We start from the raw sequence: 14,485 nt of genomic DNA, 5'->3' as shown, positions 1-14,485 counted from the left end.
TGGAAACCACTTCAAACCAGGGGGGTGCTGATACTGTACAGCCTCTGGTTGTAGATGATTTCACCTTTCTTAATGCTTGCCGCTGTTAGCTGGGAGAGATCAAGCTGATATGCAGCGACTGTTCCCTTGAGCTGATGTGAGCCAGGAACCTGCTGACAGGGCGGCAGGCGCCCCGCGCGGGAGAGCTGTGTCCACTCTGAGCTGTGTGTCCAGGCCGGGGCCACTTCTTAACCCGGACGGGGGGGGGGCGGGACTTGTGGAGCGCTGCAGCCAATGGGTGGACGGAGGGGACCGGGTCTCTCCGGGACTCGGGGGGCGCGAGCGGCGAGGGGGCTGAACCCGGCGCGAGGCAGGGAGCGGGCGGCGCCATGGCGCTAACGGCCGCTCGGCGGCCCTGGGCCTTCCTCTGGCTGGCGGCCGCGGCGCTGCTGCTCCCGGGGGCGGCGGGTGAGTAACGGGCCGGTGGCGGGGGGACGGGAGGGGAGGCGGCTCCGCGGGTCGCGGCCGGCTCCTTTCAAGAACATGGCGCAGGGGCCGGGCCGCTCGGGCGGAGCCGGGGTCCCCCCGCGGGGTGTCTCCACCCCCGCCCCCGCGCCGGGGCACAAGTGCGGAGGCGGAGGCCGGCCCGGCGCGGGGACAGCCCCAGCCCCCCCCCGCGGGCGGGCCCCGGAGCGGGGAGCGGCCCGGCCTGCTGGGCCCGGCACCGGAGCTGACACAGCCCGGGGCGCCGCACCCGCTCTTCTCCCCGCCGCCGCCTGGCGCGACTGCCTGGCTGGTGCCGGAGCCGGAGCGCGGGCTGGGGGCCTGGCGTGCGTCTGCCGCGTGGGCCCGAGCCCGAGCCCAGGCGTCTGGCGTGCGCCAGTGACCAGAACCGGTCTCCGGTCTCCGCCCTCGGGGGCGCTGGGTCTTCGCATCTGCCAGCGGCGCTTCGGCAGCCGGGCGGGAGAACCGCCTGCCTGTCCTCGCTGCATCCCGCTCGCCCGCTCCCATCCCGGGCTGCACAGGAGGCGGTGGGGCCGGCAGGTGGCGGTAATTCGGTCTAGAAAACCTTTGTTGCTGGTGGTGATGTGAGAGAACCGGGGGGAAACCCAGCTTCACGCTCAGATCCCAGCTGGAATTTGTTTGGGTCTTCCAGGGTATGTCTACAGGGCAATAAAAGACAGGCAGCAAGTCTCTGAGCCTGGGTCGCTGGGCTTCTAGGCTAAAAATCGCCGTGGAGTTGTTTGGGATCTGACTGGAGAGCCCAGGCTCTGAGACCCTCCTCCCTTCCCTGCCAAATTTCAGAGTCAACTACAGCCCAGCCTGAACATCTACACTGATGTTTTTAGCCCCCCAAGCCCAAGTCAGTTGACCCAGGCTCAGAGACTTGCTGCCAGGGGTCTTTGATTGCAGTGTAGACATATCCTTAGATAGCAACAGAGAGGATTAAAACATTTTAAAATGGAAAATAAGTTGGCTTTAACCCCCCCCCCCACCACACACACAAATTGGCAACTTGAAATAAGCTGTCAATCAGCTTCTTTCAGGACCTAGCTCTCTTAGTGAGATGGTAAGGCTATGTCTGCACTACAGATGCAGATGTTTTTTGTTGATGTACTTAATCCACCTCTCTGAGGCTATGTCTTCACAGATGGTGGCAAATTCGCTGCTGTCAGATCGATTTCTCTGGATCGACTGAGCGGTCAGTGAAGGCCTGCTCAGTTGATCCAGAAATCGACGTATTAAGACTACCTTCTCAAGTGGTGTAGCACTACATCAACGGGAACACTGTTCCCATTGGCGCAGTGCAGTGAAGACGGCGCAGAGAACAACCCTACTCTGCACAGAAGTTGACGGGAGTTACGCAAGTTTTTTGCATAGTTTGCGTAACTTGGGTTGACTGCCGCTGAATCTCCAAGGTAAGTGAAGACAAGCCCTGAGAGTTGGTAGTTAGAACTCTTCTGTCAACCTAGCCACATCTACACTGGGAGTTAGGTCGACCTAACTATGGTGTTCAGGGAATGAAATTTGTAATAGCCCTGAGTGATGTAGCTTGGTTGACTTAAGGCTTAGGTCTAGACCAGACTTGATAGTTCTCTGAACTATTCAAATCTTGTTATCCTCGCTTGTCTAATGCTCAGTGTCTTTGTCAGCTCATTATACCAGGGTTTGAAAAACTTACCAGACAACTTTTAGTCAAAGCAGCACATCTACTAGCTATATCTGTCAATACAAAAGGTTGGGTGGGGGGAGATGTGCAAGTGATCAGAAAATGCTATAGCTAGAAGTCCATATAGCTTGTGAAAGGGAGGAAGGCGTGGGAAGTTTGGCAAGATACTGACCTTCAATGATGCTAGGTATGGATCAGATTGTGGAGAAAGGAGGAAGTGATGTATTTTCACAAGCTTCAGCCAATAAGTTCTGTCCTTTGGGACACTATTCACAATAGATTGTACAGTGTTTAAAATACAGTAGAACCTCAGAGTTACGAACCACCTCCATTCCCGAGGTGTTCATAACTCTGAAATGTTCGTAACTCCGAACAAAACTTTATGATGGTTCTTTCAAAAGTTTACAACTGAACATTAATTTAATACAGCTTTGAAACACTACTATGCAGAAGAAAAATGCTGCTTTCCCTTTATTTTTTAGTAGTTTACGTTTAACACAGTACTGTACTGTATTTGCTTCCCTCCCCCGTCTCCGGCTGCCTGCTTATGTACTTCTGGTTCCAAATGAGGTGCGTGGTTGACTGGTCAGTTCATATCTCTGGTGTTCATAACTCTGAGGTTCTACTGTATGGTCATGCATGCTCTCAGTGCTTGGCTTCTTTTCAGTAGAGTATGAATACAACCATGGGCTCTGTTGGGTTTTTCAGGTTTGACTTCTCCTTGGTGAAGCTCATATGTCCTGGTAGGCTCCCCTTAGAAAAGGCTCAAATGCACCACTGAGGTTTGGTAGGCTCCTTGGGCTTGGCTCCTTCATAATTGGAGGCAGAAAAAGTGGTAATGTATTTCACAGTCATTGGATGAACTGCACCTCTGACCTCTCCTGGTTTCTCTGAGGCCAGCTCCTTATATCTCAAACCTTGGACCATCATGTCTCTCTTGGTTTGGAATCGTGATTCTTTTGCTCTCAGACTGGGTGCTAAGTTTTTGTTCCCTGCAATCAACCTTGATCATCTCAGCGGATCTGAGTTAAATTCAGGCCTTGAGATTCTTTTCCTTCTGGGGCAATGATAGTGGTAATCTGTGACCAAACAGCTTCCTTAAAGCAGAGTTTTATTTATTTAGAACACATGTTTTCTCTGAAGTGTGTATCTTAAAAACTATAAGCCAGCCTAATTTATCAGGCATTTAACCATCTTTCACATAGGGACCCTGTTTGGTTTAATTTCCTGTAGACTATTCTGAGACCTCTAGGGTCTGGAGGGCATAGTCAGTTCCCTTCTATAGAACAGTTACATTCAGATACATTCTATAGAAACAAGAAGGCAGCATGAAGGAGGTGCTGGTACCAGCCGAATCTGAGACCTGCTCTAGTGTGCTCCATTTTTTTTATTGGCCCTAGATATTTTTGGGAGTCATCCTTCTTTGTGAGTACTTCAGTTCCTGCCTTTGTTGCTACTTGATAAAGCACCAATGTGAAATTTACGTTATTTTGATCAGTTTCACTGTTGCCTGCAAAGTTCTGAATAGCATGAGTGAGACTGGCCAGAGTCTTGCTAATTTCAAGCTGCTGATGCTTGGGAAAATCATGAAGAACAACAGAGGAGTGTGAACCTCTCTGTAGATCCAAGAAGACAACATTCCATTGATTTTTATTTGGCTTATGTTCAAAGTCAACTTTGAAGTCTTAAAGACTACATATTTTTTTAAAGAGATTAATTTTTGTAGAAATTGATTCTCTGAGCTTCCTATTTGAGTGGAATTTTCCAGCTGTTAAGAAAAAATATAGAGTTTGGCTTCAAATCTCATTTGGATGAACGGTAATTTGATGATATTATTTGCTACCAAAAGACAACTTTTTTGGTCCACCATTGGTTTTTGATAGTCCATTTATGTTGAGATTAATTTGATTTCATATGAACCATCAAATTTTCAATTGTATTGATGTCAAAATATGTAGTCTGCAGACATTAGATCCTTAGACTATGATTTATTTTATGTCATTTTTGTCTTCTGTGCTCCTAGGAATGCCATTGTGTTTTAAACTTGAACTGACAATTATATTAATACTTTGAAATTATTTTAAAGACTATTTTATTTATCTGGAATGTTGTTTAAAGATACAGTCAATAATAGTGGTTCAAGGAAATAACCAATTAGAAGTTACTACTTATCTGTAAAGCTACAATGTAAATAAATGAGTGTTCAGCTGAAGGCAGTTAGCGGCAGAATAAGACAGAAGCTGTGTGTCCAAACAAACAGAGTTTGTTCTGAGTAGGATTTAAGGTGCTGCATGGTGAATTGAGGGACGGGACAGAGACTTTTAAAAATTTTAACCTAGCAGTAAACAGGATAATAGGTGCGTTAAGTTGGTAACAGTGATCAAATCCAACAAGAGACTAGTTATTTTGAAGTGAAAATCAACAACTGATAGAAAAAATAGCTCCTGGAAGATCTAAGGAATTCCATGTGGAATGTGTGCAATGTCCTATTTGTATTATCATGAGAGCGACATGTGAATGAAGTGTCAACATTTTCCCATTAGGGAGGAAAACGTGCAAGAGCTTAAATGGCAATTAAGAAAAGCAGAATTGCCATACTGGTTTATATCACTGGTTCATCTAATGCAGAAATTCCACTTTTGACAATAGCCATACCAGCTGCTAGAGAGGAAATGAAAGTATTAGTTAATTCTGCCAAAAAGAAAGCCTTGTACTGAGGCTAGTAGTATCCAGTCCATGATCAAGAAAACAAGCACTTGAATGGGAATCACTGGGGGGGGGGGGAGGGGAATACATTTGTAATATTGCCATAAATTGGTTTCTTTAGACCATTTCTAGACCAACAGATTGTGGCAACTATTACCTAATTTGACGTTTTCCGTTAATTAATCAAGAATCAAGCAAAGAACCATTTCCAAACACAGTTACTCCCTGCCTGTTTCCCAGACCCCCTCACAAGTGGGATTTTGGCCTGGTGACACTGATTCTGGCCTTCAAGATCTCTCAGTGGGATTATTACAACTCTGAGTATGAACACTCCAGCATTTAAAACATTTTAATTCATCCACAGTGTAGCAGATCTTGTCCATTGTGTTAATTCTTTTCTTTGTTTCTACTATCTGAATTGCACTGAAAGCCAAAAGTACACTATATACTTTCCTAATAAGTACTGTAGTTTCACTAGAATGTTATCTGATTGGGAATGGGTGTGGGAAGAGCCATAAAATGATCTCTGTATTCTGATCTGGGCCACAATTTTTAAAAAGTTTGAGAACCCCGGATTTTAGTTGATATACATTTAATATGGAAGGATGATTTTCATAATTTGAATATCTGAATACATGGTGCAATCTATATGAGCCCACACAGAAGATGTTCGAGACTGAGACAGTAAATGATGTAATAATGAAATTGTATAAGTAGGGTCTAAGAAATTAGAGAGGAAATGACAGTGGGCATCTACAACATATCTCCTAGATTGAAGAACTATTTAAAAAAAATTCTAGACCAATTAGTGAGATATTTGAAATGGGATATAATTTTCATGGGGGATTTTAACAATCCAGATATCAGCCAAACATGAATTCTCAAAATGGTTAATAAGTTACATAAGACAGTTTTATGTTCCAGGAAAAAAAAGTTGCCATGTGGAACCCATTTCTTACTGCTAGATGAGAACTGATTGAGAGTAAAGTGAAATCTTGGTACCAGTGACTGTGGGCTATGTGAATTCCCCATTTTAAAAAACACGTTCATACGATACACAATAGAAGGGTATTAGAATTGAAAATGGTAAACTTTAGGAAATTTATGAAGTATGTTAAAGGTACTATTACTAAATGAAGACTAATAAAACAAATTGAGTTTAACATAAAACTGTTTTTGAAATTGTTAGAATTTTCAAGCTAATATCTTTGTCAATTTTATTACTATTGTTATTAGCAAATGCACGAGTGGTATAATAAAGATGGAAAGAAATTCATACTATAAAGAAGGGAGATAAAACATATGTCTAAGTTAGAAAAAAAAGAAAAAGTCAAGTGATCTGTCCTGTCGGACATTCCCAGCCTCTGGCAAACAGCAATCCCTGACTATCCTGGCTATTAGCCATTGAAGGACCTGTCCTCCATGAACTTATCTAGTTATTTTTTGAATCCCCCCCTCTTATAGTTGTGGCCTTCACAACATCCTCTGGCAAGGAGTTCAACAGGTTGACTGTGTAGTATGTGAAGAAATACTTTTTTGTTTGTTTTAAACCTGCTGCCTATTAATTTCATTTGGTGACCCCCAGTTTGTGTTATGACATGGAGTAAATAACACTTAAGATTCCTAATCATTTATTTTAGTTGCCCTTTTCTGTACCTTTTCCAATTCCAATATATCTTTTTTGAGATAGGATGACTAGATCTGCACATAGTATTCAAATATATGGGTGTATCATGGATTTATAAAGAGGATAAAAGATATTTTCTGTCTTATTATCTATCCCTTTCCTAATGATTCTCAACATTCTGTTAGGTTTTTTGACTGCCCCTGCGGATTGTGTGGATGTTTTCCAGAGAACTATCCACAATGACTCAAAGATCTCTTTCTTGATTGGTAACAGCTAATTTAGACCCCATCTGTAAAGGGTTCTGAGCTTCCTCCTTGCTGCTCCAGGCATCTTCTCCCACAAACCACATGCAGATACAGCTTTGTGTTCCCACTAGTGGTCTTTATTTACAGGCTTGTCTTCCCACCACCAACTATTTACAGGTACAGTCCCAAGTCGGGCCACACAGTCTCCGCCACCAGATCAGGACAGCTCACCTCCACCTGAGGTTTCTTCCTCTCAGGTTGGCCCCTGGCCCCTTCTGGCTACTACTCATACCACCTCCTATCAGTAAGCCTCTGGTCAGCACCTAGGGCTCCTTTCTGCGAGCTTTTATAGGGCCTGTCTAATGAGCCTCACAGCTGGTCCTCATTAGCCCAGTCCATGCAGGCTCACTCAGCTGGTTCCATTCCCCATTTAATTAGGGCTCCAGTACTATTTGAGTACCAGGAGGTGGGCAGGCACAAGCCCTCCCCCAGCTAAAAGTTCCTCCCCCAACCTAAGGGGAGGAGCTACGGGACCTGGACTCAACTAATTACGGGGAACGACAAATGAAAAAACAGGGATGGACATGAAGGTCAAAGGGCTAAACGGAGGGAACCTGAAAGGGACACCGAGCAGAGAACCCCAGACAGCGCCCACTGCCTTGGCACCTCGAAGGTAGCAAAGGAGTCAGCTGATGTGGCCCAGAGGAACTTTGCTTGGAGGAGGAGGTTGACAAGGAGGTTCTGAGACTTTGTGTGGCCACGGATGGGGTGCACATAGATGAGGAGGTGCAGGGAGAAGTATATTCTGGAGGAGCCGGAATAGGGGCTGCAACCTGGTGCACTCCAGGTAGACATGCGCCAGGGTCTCCCTCACACCACAAAAGGGACAGGCTTCAGGACGTGGGGTGAACCACACCAGGTACAACCCGTGCTCACGACTCTATGAAGGAGGCAACATCCCTGGCAGGCCATGGAACCAAGGTGGAATACAGGCTGGCCCACTGTGGTCTCCTGCCCTCGACAGGTGGTAAGAGATCCTGCCACTTGGTGTCAGGGTGGGACACGAGGGCGAGGAAATGGAGAGTGCAGAGCACAAGCATGTGGAGATGTGCCCATGGTGTGGTTTGGAAGTGCGCCGGCTGCAAGTCCTGCAGCCAGCTCAGGGTGTGCGGAGGAGGTGGTCGGGGGGGCTCACAGGGCAGGGGCCGGATGAAGAAGTCTGGAGGGCTTGGGGTGAGGGGCAGGAGGGGAGTGCCCTCCCTCAGGACCCACTCAGGTAGGCCCAAGCAGTGGGAGGCAAGGCTGCCCTCACCTCCTTGAGTACGTGCCAGGGGGTTTGAAGGGTGGAGAGCCCCATGCGCCAACCCAGCGTTTGGGGATCCACCCAGTCCCCCCGGTCGTAGTCCAGGAGGTCTCCGATCTTCATGACACCTGCCAGGACCAGTCTCTGGTGCACTGAATAGGACTCTGCCACTTGAACACTGAGATGGGGGTTGTGTAGCAGGGGCTCCGTGAGGAGATCTGTCCCCTTGGCAGCAGCTATGGACCTGGTTGCAGAGACCAGCCTCCAGGTCTGGAGGAGGTGCTGGTAGAAGATCAGCAGCTCGGAGAGGTCTTGCGGAAAACCCCTCGGGTGGAGAAAAAAGAGCTGCTGGTTGTATCGGAGCTCTCTGGGGTGGCAGAGGAAGATGTGCGTTAGTGTGCTCCATGCCGGACTACATGTGCTATAAAGGAGCCTCTGCAGGGCCTGTTAGGGCTCCAGTGGCAGTGAGCTGGCTGAACTCTCAGGGCTCAGCCAGCACCGTCACACCATCATTTTATATGTATAGTTGGGATTATATTTTTCAATACGCATTACTTTACATTTATCAACATTGAATTTCATCTGCCATTTTGTAGTCCAGTCACCCAGTTTTGTGGATCCTTTTGTAAGTTTCCCAGTCTGTTTTGGACTTAACTATTTTGAGAAGTTTTGTTTCATCTGCAAATTTTGCCACCTCACTGTTTACCCCATTTTCTAGATAATTTATGAATATGTTGAACAGTACTGGTCCCAGTACAGACCCCGGGGGACACCACTGTTTATCTCTCTCCATTCTGAAAACTGACCATTTATTCCTACCCTTTGTTTCCTATCTTTTAACCAATTACTGATCCAAGTGAGGAACTTCCCTTTTATCCCATGATCACTTACTTTGCTTAGGAGCGTTTGGTAGGGATCTTGTCAAAGGCTTTCTGAAAAAAGTCAAAAGGATTTAGATTGGCATAACATGTTTTAGCCATTCAGTAGCCTTGGAATCGGAAGTGTGGCATCTGGAAAGTCATCCTGGTAGACCAGCATGATATGATTAGCCATTCAGTAGGTGTGCAGTGTCCTCCACCACACTGCCAGTGCACAGAAGGCTGTTTCTGAGTCCCTCAAGTGTGGTCATTTGTCTCATTCCCCCTTCTCCCCCCCATCTGAAATGGTTGAGCTTGCAACAGAGACAGCATGACAGCTCAAAGCCAGACAGTTACTGATCGGGCTGAGTGATGACGAGGATGTTTCTTACAGAGGGAGCAGCTTGTTCCCATTCTCCTTGTCATGGTGTGCAGCATCCACTGTAAAGATAGTTGGAAACCTAACACAGGTAGGTTTTCTGCTGATGAGTTAGTGGTGAGGTGCTTCTCTATATCTTTGAAAAGTGGTAGTTGCATTATCTGCTATTTTTTGCTGTAATATAAGGGGATGGGATATTAGAGAGGAAGGGTAGTCACTTGGTGTTTGGTCTCATAGCCCCTGTTAGGCTCAGCATTTGATTCATTTGTACACCAATTAGCTTTGTGTGGGAAGACTTTAACCACACAGGAGCACAGTATTCTCCAGCTGATAAGCAGAGAACTAGCACTGAGCTGTGCAATGTTTGAGCTCAACTTGGGGAGCTAATGAGCACAAGCTTATTTAGGAAGCTGTTTCTGGTCTTGGTCTTCTGAGCCAGCTTGATTAGGTGGTCCTTGTAGATAAGTGTGCGAGTTAGTTACTCCTAGATATACTGACTTATGGTCATGTGCCAGTCATTCTCCATTCAAGAAGATGTTGAGTTCTTGTGAAATGTTGGTGTGGTTGAGATGGAAGCTTAACGATACTGTCTTTGACACACTGGACTTAAGTTTCCACTTCTTGCAATAGCCACTGTTGGATGTCATGTCTTGATTCAGGTTGTTTTCAATTTTCTCGGTCTATATCTCTTGAAACAAGACAGGTGTCATCTGGATATTTAAGATATTGAAAGCAACTCATTTGTAAATATGTTGAAAAAAGTTGGATCAAGAACAGATCCCTGAGTGTGTGCTCAGTTTATTGCCTAGGATTTCTTGGAATTGTCTGTTTGGAAATTTAATTTCTGTAACCATAAGAACCCATTGAGATAACCATCTTTGATATCTTCACAGCAGGCCAGTGTGCTAGACGGTTTCATATATTGCTGTCAAGTCAAGAGACACAGCCACTGTTGCATTCTGTTGGAAATAATTTTCTATATCGGTAGTAAAAGTAAGAACTTGGTCTCAAGTGCTCGCACTAGGTTTGAACCCGCCTGGTCATCACTTATAGCCTGTTCTACAGTGGACATGATGCTTTATAGAATTTAGTTGCTCTCTAAGGCTATGTCTACACTGCAGTGCTAATTTGAATTAGCTTTATTCGACTTTCAGAAACCGATTTATAGAAAGCGCTTCAGACTGTCCACACTGTGGAATTTTTTGCTGGTTTTTTGCGTCCATGCTGGCCAGCCTTAATTCGAATTAGAAAGCAGCGCAATGCGGGAAGCTATCCCACAGTGCAACTAACCACGGAGGCTGTTGTGAGGAGCTTCATCATCCCAGATGCAGCACTGCTTCCCCCACCCTCTTCCTCTCCCCTGCCCCCCAACAAACAGGAAAAGGATTTTTGTGCTGTTTTTTTACTCCCCCGATCGCCATTGCTGCAGAAACATGGAGCCAGCTGAACTGTGCTCTCATTTTGACTGTGACAAATACATCCTGGCTTATCCTGGATTATTTTAGAACTCGAGCAAGAATGCGAAGAAAAGTGATCTGTGCCTCCATGGATGCCGTGCTATAAGAGATCCAGCAGAACAATGACCCTGTATATTGCTTGCCTTTGATTTTTCCCTCCACCAAACCAACCCCCCACCTGTATGCTGTTTGCCTTTTATGCTCCCCCCACCACCCCCAGTATATTGCTTGCCTTTGATTTTTCCCTCCACCAACCCACACACTGTATGTTGTTTGTTTTTAATAATCATCCCACCACCCAAGCCCATTCGATATCTGTGCCTGAGAATTCCCTCCTGACTTACATATGATTTAATAAAGAAACATTGTGGAATGATGCAAACCTTTATTTCTTTACATTCAAGTAATGGGGGAAGGGGTTCTTTCACTGTCTCCAGGGGTAGGGTGGTAGCTGGCTGGTCATCACTCAGCATGGCCGCCGCAGCTTTCTGCTCACATCTGGGGTGGAGGTAAGCATGTAATCCCTCCTGGACAATCTCCTCTGAGACCTATTGGGGGCTGGGGAGGGGGAAGGTGGCATAGCCATCTGCTGAGGAGCATTATTGAGGGGCTGCAGGGGGACTCTGTCTACGAGATGCCGTAGAATGTCTGACTGGTCCCGCATGAGTTGCAGCATCTCCAGCATGGTGCTGCGATCATTGTCCTGCATTTGTCCCATGTTATGGGACAAGGTCAGCCACCTCTCTCTTTGCTCTGTCTGTGCAGCTGCTGAGGCGTTCAGGAGGTCCGCAACCATGTCATCTCTTCCCCCCCCCCCCCCAATCTGAGACAGTTTGTCAGCAGCACTTCTTAATGGTGGGTCCACTTGCAAGGTGTCTGTAGAATGAAAGATAAATAACATGGGAGCCACAGTTAGCATATTAATACAGTGATACAAATGTTTCCATTTCACTGATGGAAAGCATGATATAATGTATTCACATGTAGCACTGTAAATAAACTCTTAAGAAAGTATCAATTTCCATGATTGGCCATTGAAACAACGTAGCAAAAAATTTCCTCTCACTGCCAGCATTTAAAACCCATTCACCGCATTGGGAGGGGAATGGTGAAATCTTTCAAAGCCTTGAAGGGACAAACTACAAAGGGCTTTCTGGGCATTTAAAACCCATTCACTGAGCGGGGGGGAGGGAGGGGGATGAAATCTTTCAAACCCTTAAAGAGATAAACTGCAAAGGGCTTGCTGTGGGGTGAGGGGGGTGATTGCAGCTTGGATTTTAAACCCATTCACTGTGTGGTGAGTGGGGGGGATGCTGGCTGCCTTGCTTGCAGAGAAGAATCCTACAAGGCAGCCCTCCCCTGAACACTTTTTTCAAGTGAGGGAAGGATAACGGATTACATACATTAAATTGTCAATGTGATATCAACAGATGAGAAACGTAATATTTTTTAACACACAGAAAACAAACATTGAGCCCTGGATAAGCACCCATGGCAGTCAATAAAACGCATGATATTCCCCCCCCCCAAAAAAACCAATGTGCAAGGACAGAAATATTAATAAGAAAGAAAACTCACCAGATGTGTCTTCCACGGGATCATTTGTGCTGTCCTGTGTGCTGGTGAACTGCTCGGGGGTCAGGAATAACTCCTAAGACCTCAGCTCGACTCCATGCTGGAGCACGTTTGGGCTTTTCAGTAGCCGTGATGAGAACAGTGGGAAAGCTCTCTCCACGCTGGCAGCAAACATAGGAAATGAAGATTCAAATTTTCCCAGGGCTGCTTGAGAGGCGGGGACTTTGAAATGGGGCATTATGGGATAGCTTCCGGAGGCCAATTAATTTGAATTAAGACCAATTGCGTCTACACTGACACTAATTCGAATTAACAAATTCGGATTAGGCGCTACACCACTTGCAGAGGTGGTCCTATTAATCGATTTTAAAGGCTCCTTAATTCAAATTAACTGTGCAAGTGTAGATGCGGGAGTAATTAATTCGAATTAAGGGACTTTAATTCGAATTAAGCCACCAGTGTAGACCAGGCGTAAGTGTGTAAGAGCAGCTCAGAAGTGATATCGGATGGTAGCTAGTTGGAAGGGAATGGTCCTTTCCTGGTTTTGGTATAGCCATGACCATAGCTGCCTGAGGTATTTTAGGCATCTTGTTCTCTTGGATGACATGGGATATTAAAATTGACAGCCATTTTATTTATTTTTGTTGATAGAGTGATATATATTAATGCAATTATATGACCTTTATAGCAGCCATACAGGTGGGGAAAATCTATACACTTGCTATTAACATGTTATGTCACTTGCTGAGGTCAGTGATGGTCAAGCAAGATTAATAGCTCAGAATACTGGGGGAAAATTCTACTAAAACCTTTGTAAAATTTTTTTTTTTTTTTTTTTTTTTTTTTTTTAAAGGAAAGGATCTTCTATCTTTAGCTATACTGATAATTTTTTGAAAGGCTGATCTGGCTCATGGGGGCAGAAAGAATATACTGTTTGAATTTGGTAGATGAGGTGGGGGCCTGTGGAAAAAACAACTTGCGGTGGCTTGTCAAAGAGGTATCTAGGAAGAAGATGCATGCACTTGTGGGGAAAATTGCTGGGGTGTGTGGGGTGTGGTGGGTTGTAGAGTCTGAAAGGAGGCCTACTGGTTGTCTTTCCCCTACTGCCCATTGGGGCTGGGCTTGGGACCATATCAGCATGCCTCAAAAGGTAGATGGCTTCCCTCCTAATGGCTCCACAAATCTATCTCCCATCCTTTCCCTCCTCCCCCCCTTGATATATACCAAGTTGTAATAGAAGCCCAGAGTCCCTGGGAAGAATGGAGCTGCTTGCAGTATTTAGTATCTCTAGGTCCTGGTCTACACTGGTGGCTTAATTCGAATTAAAGTCCCTTAATTCAAATTAATTACTCCCGCGTCTACACTTGTGCATTGTTAATTTGAGTTAAGGAGCCTTTAAAATCGAATTAATAAAACCACCTCTGCAAGTGGATTAGCACTTGAAGCACATCAGTTAATTTGCATTAGTGTCAGTGTGGACGCAATGGGACTTAATTCGAATTAATTGGCCTCCAGACATATCCCATGATGCCCCATTTCAGTACCCTCCCCCAAAGCAGCCCCAGGAAGATTTAAATCTTCATTTCCTGCGGTGAATGGGTTTAAAATCTAGGCTGCGATCACCCCCCCACACACAACAAGCCTTTGCAGTTTGTCTCTTTAAGGGTTTGAAAGATTTCACCACCCACCCCCCTCCCCGCGTGGTGAATGCGTTTTAACTGCCCAGCAAGCTCTTTGCAGCTTGTCCCTTTGAAAATTTAGCCCTTTAAGGTTTGTCCCTTTGAAAGATTACACCACCCATCCCCCTCCCCACGTGGTGCATGCATTTTAAATGCCTGAAGTGAGAGGAAATTTTTGCTACATTGTTTCAGTGGCCAGTCATGGAAATTGATACTTTCTTAAGAGTTTATTCACAGTGCTACATGTGGATACATTATATCATGCTTTCCATCAGTGAAATGGAAACATTTGTATCACTGTATTAATATACTAACTAACTCCATTGTTATTTATCTTACATTCTACAGACACCTGTAGAACCAAAATCAAAGGCAAGCAATATAAAGGGGATGGTAGGGGGAGCATTAAAGGCAAACAGCATACAGGTGGGGGGGTTCGTTTGATGAAGGGAAAAATCAAAGGCAAGCAATATACAGGGGGTGGTGGGGGGAGCATAAAAGGCAAACA

The 14,485-nt window shown here is 45.6% G+C and overlaps 1 protein-coding gene across 1 annotated transcript in view; it reads left to right on the top strand.

Annotated features, from left to right (window-relative positions):
- The first annotated feature begins 324 nt into the window (after window positions 1-324).
- RECK (reversion inducing cysteine rich protein with kazal motifs) overlaps window positions 325-14,485 on the top strand; it is a 138,185-nt gene continuing 124,024 nt past the window's right edge. Inside the window, exon 1 of the mRNA XM_067569862.1 lies at window positions 325-447. Coding sequence (XP_067425963.1) covers window positions 369-447 — 79 coding nt within the window. The 5' untranslated portion in view covers window positions 325-368. The remainder of the gene's footprint in view (window positions 448-14,485) is intronic.

This window comes from Emydura macquarii, unplaced genomic scaffold (assembly GCF_026122565.2).
Source record: "Emydura macquarii macquarii isolate MOO-44397 ecotype Brisbane River unplaced genomic scaffold, CSIRO-AGI_Emac_v2 contig_2948, whole genome shotgun sequence".
Classification (NCBI taxonomy): Eukaryota; Metazoa; Chordata; order Testudines; family Chelidae; genus Emydura; species Emydura macquarii.
This window is presented reverse-complemented; position numbering and strand designations above follow the sequence as displayed.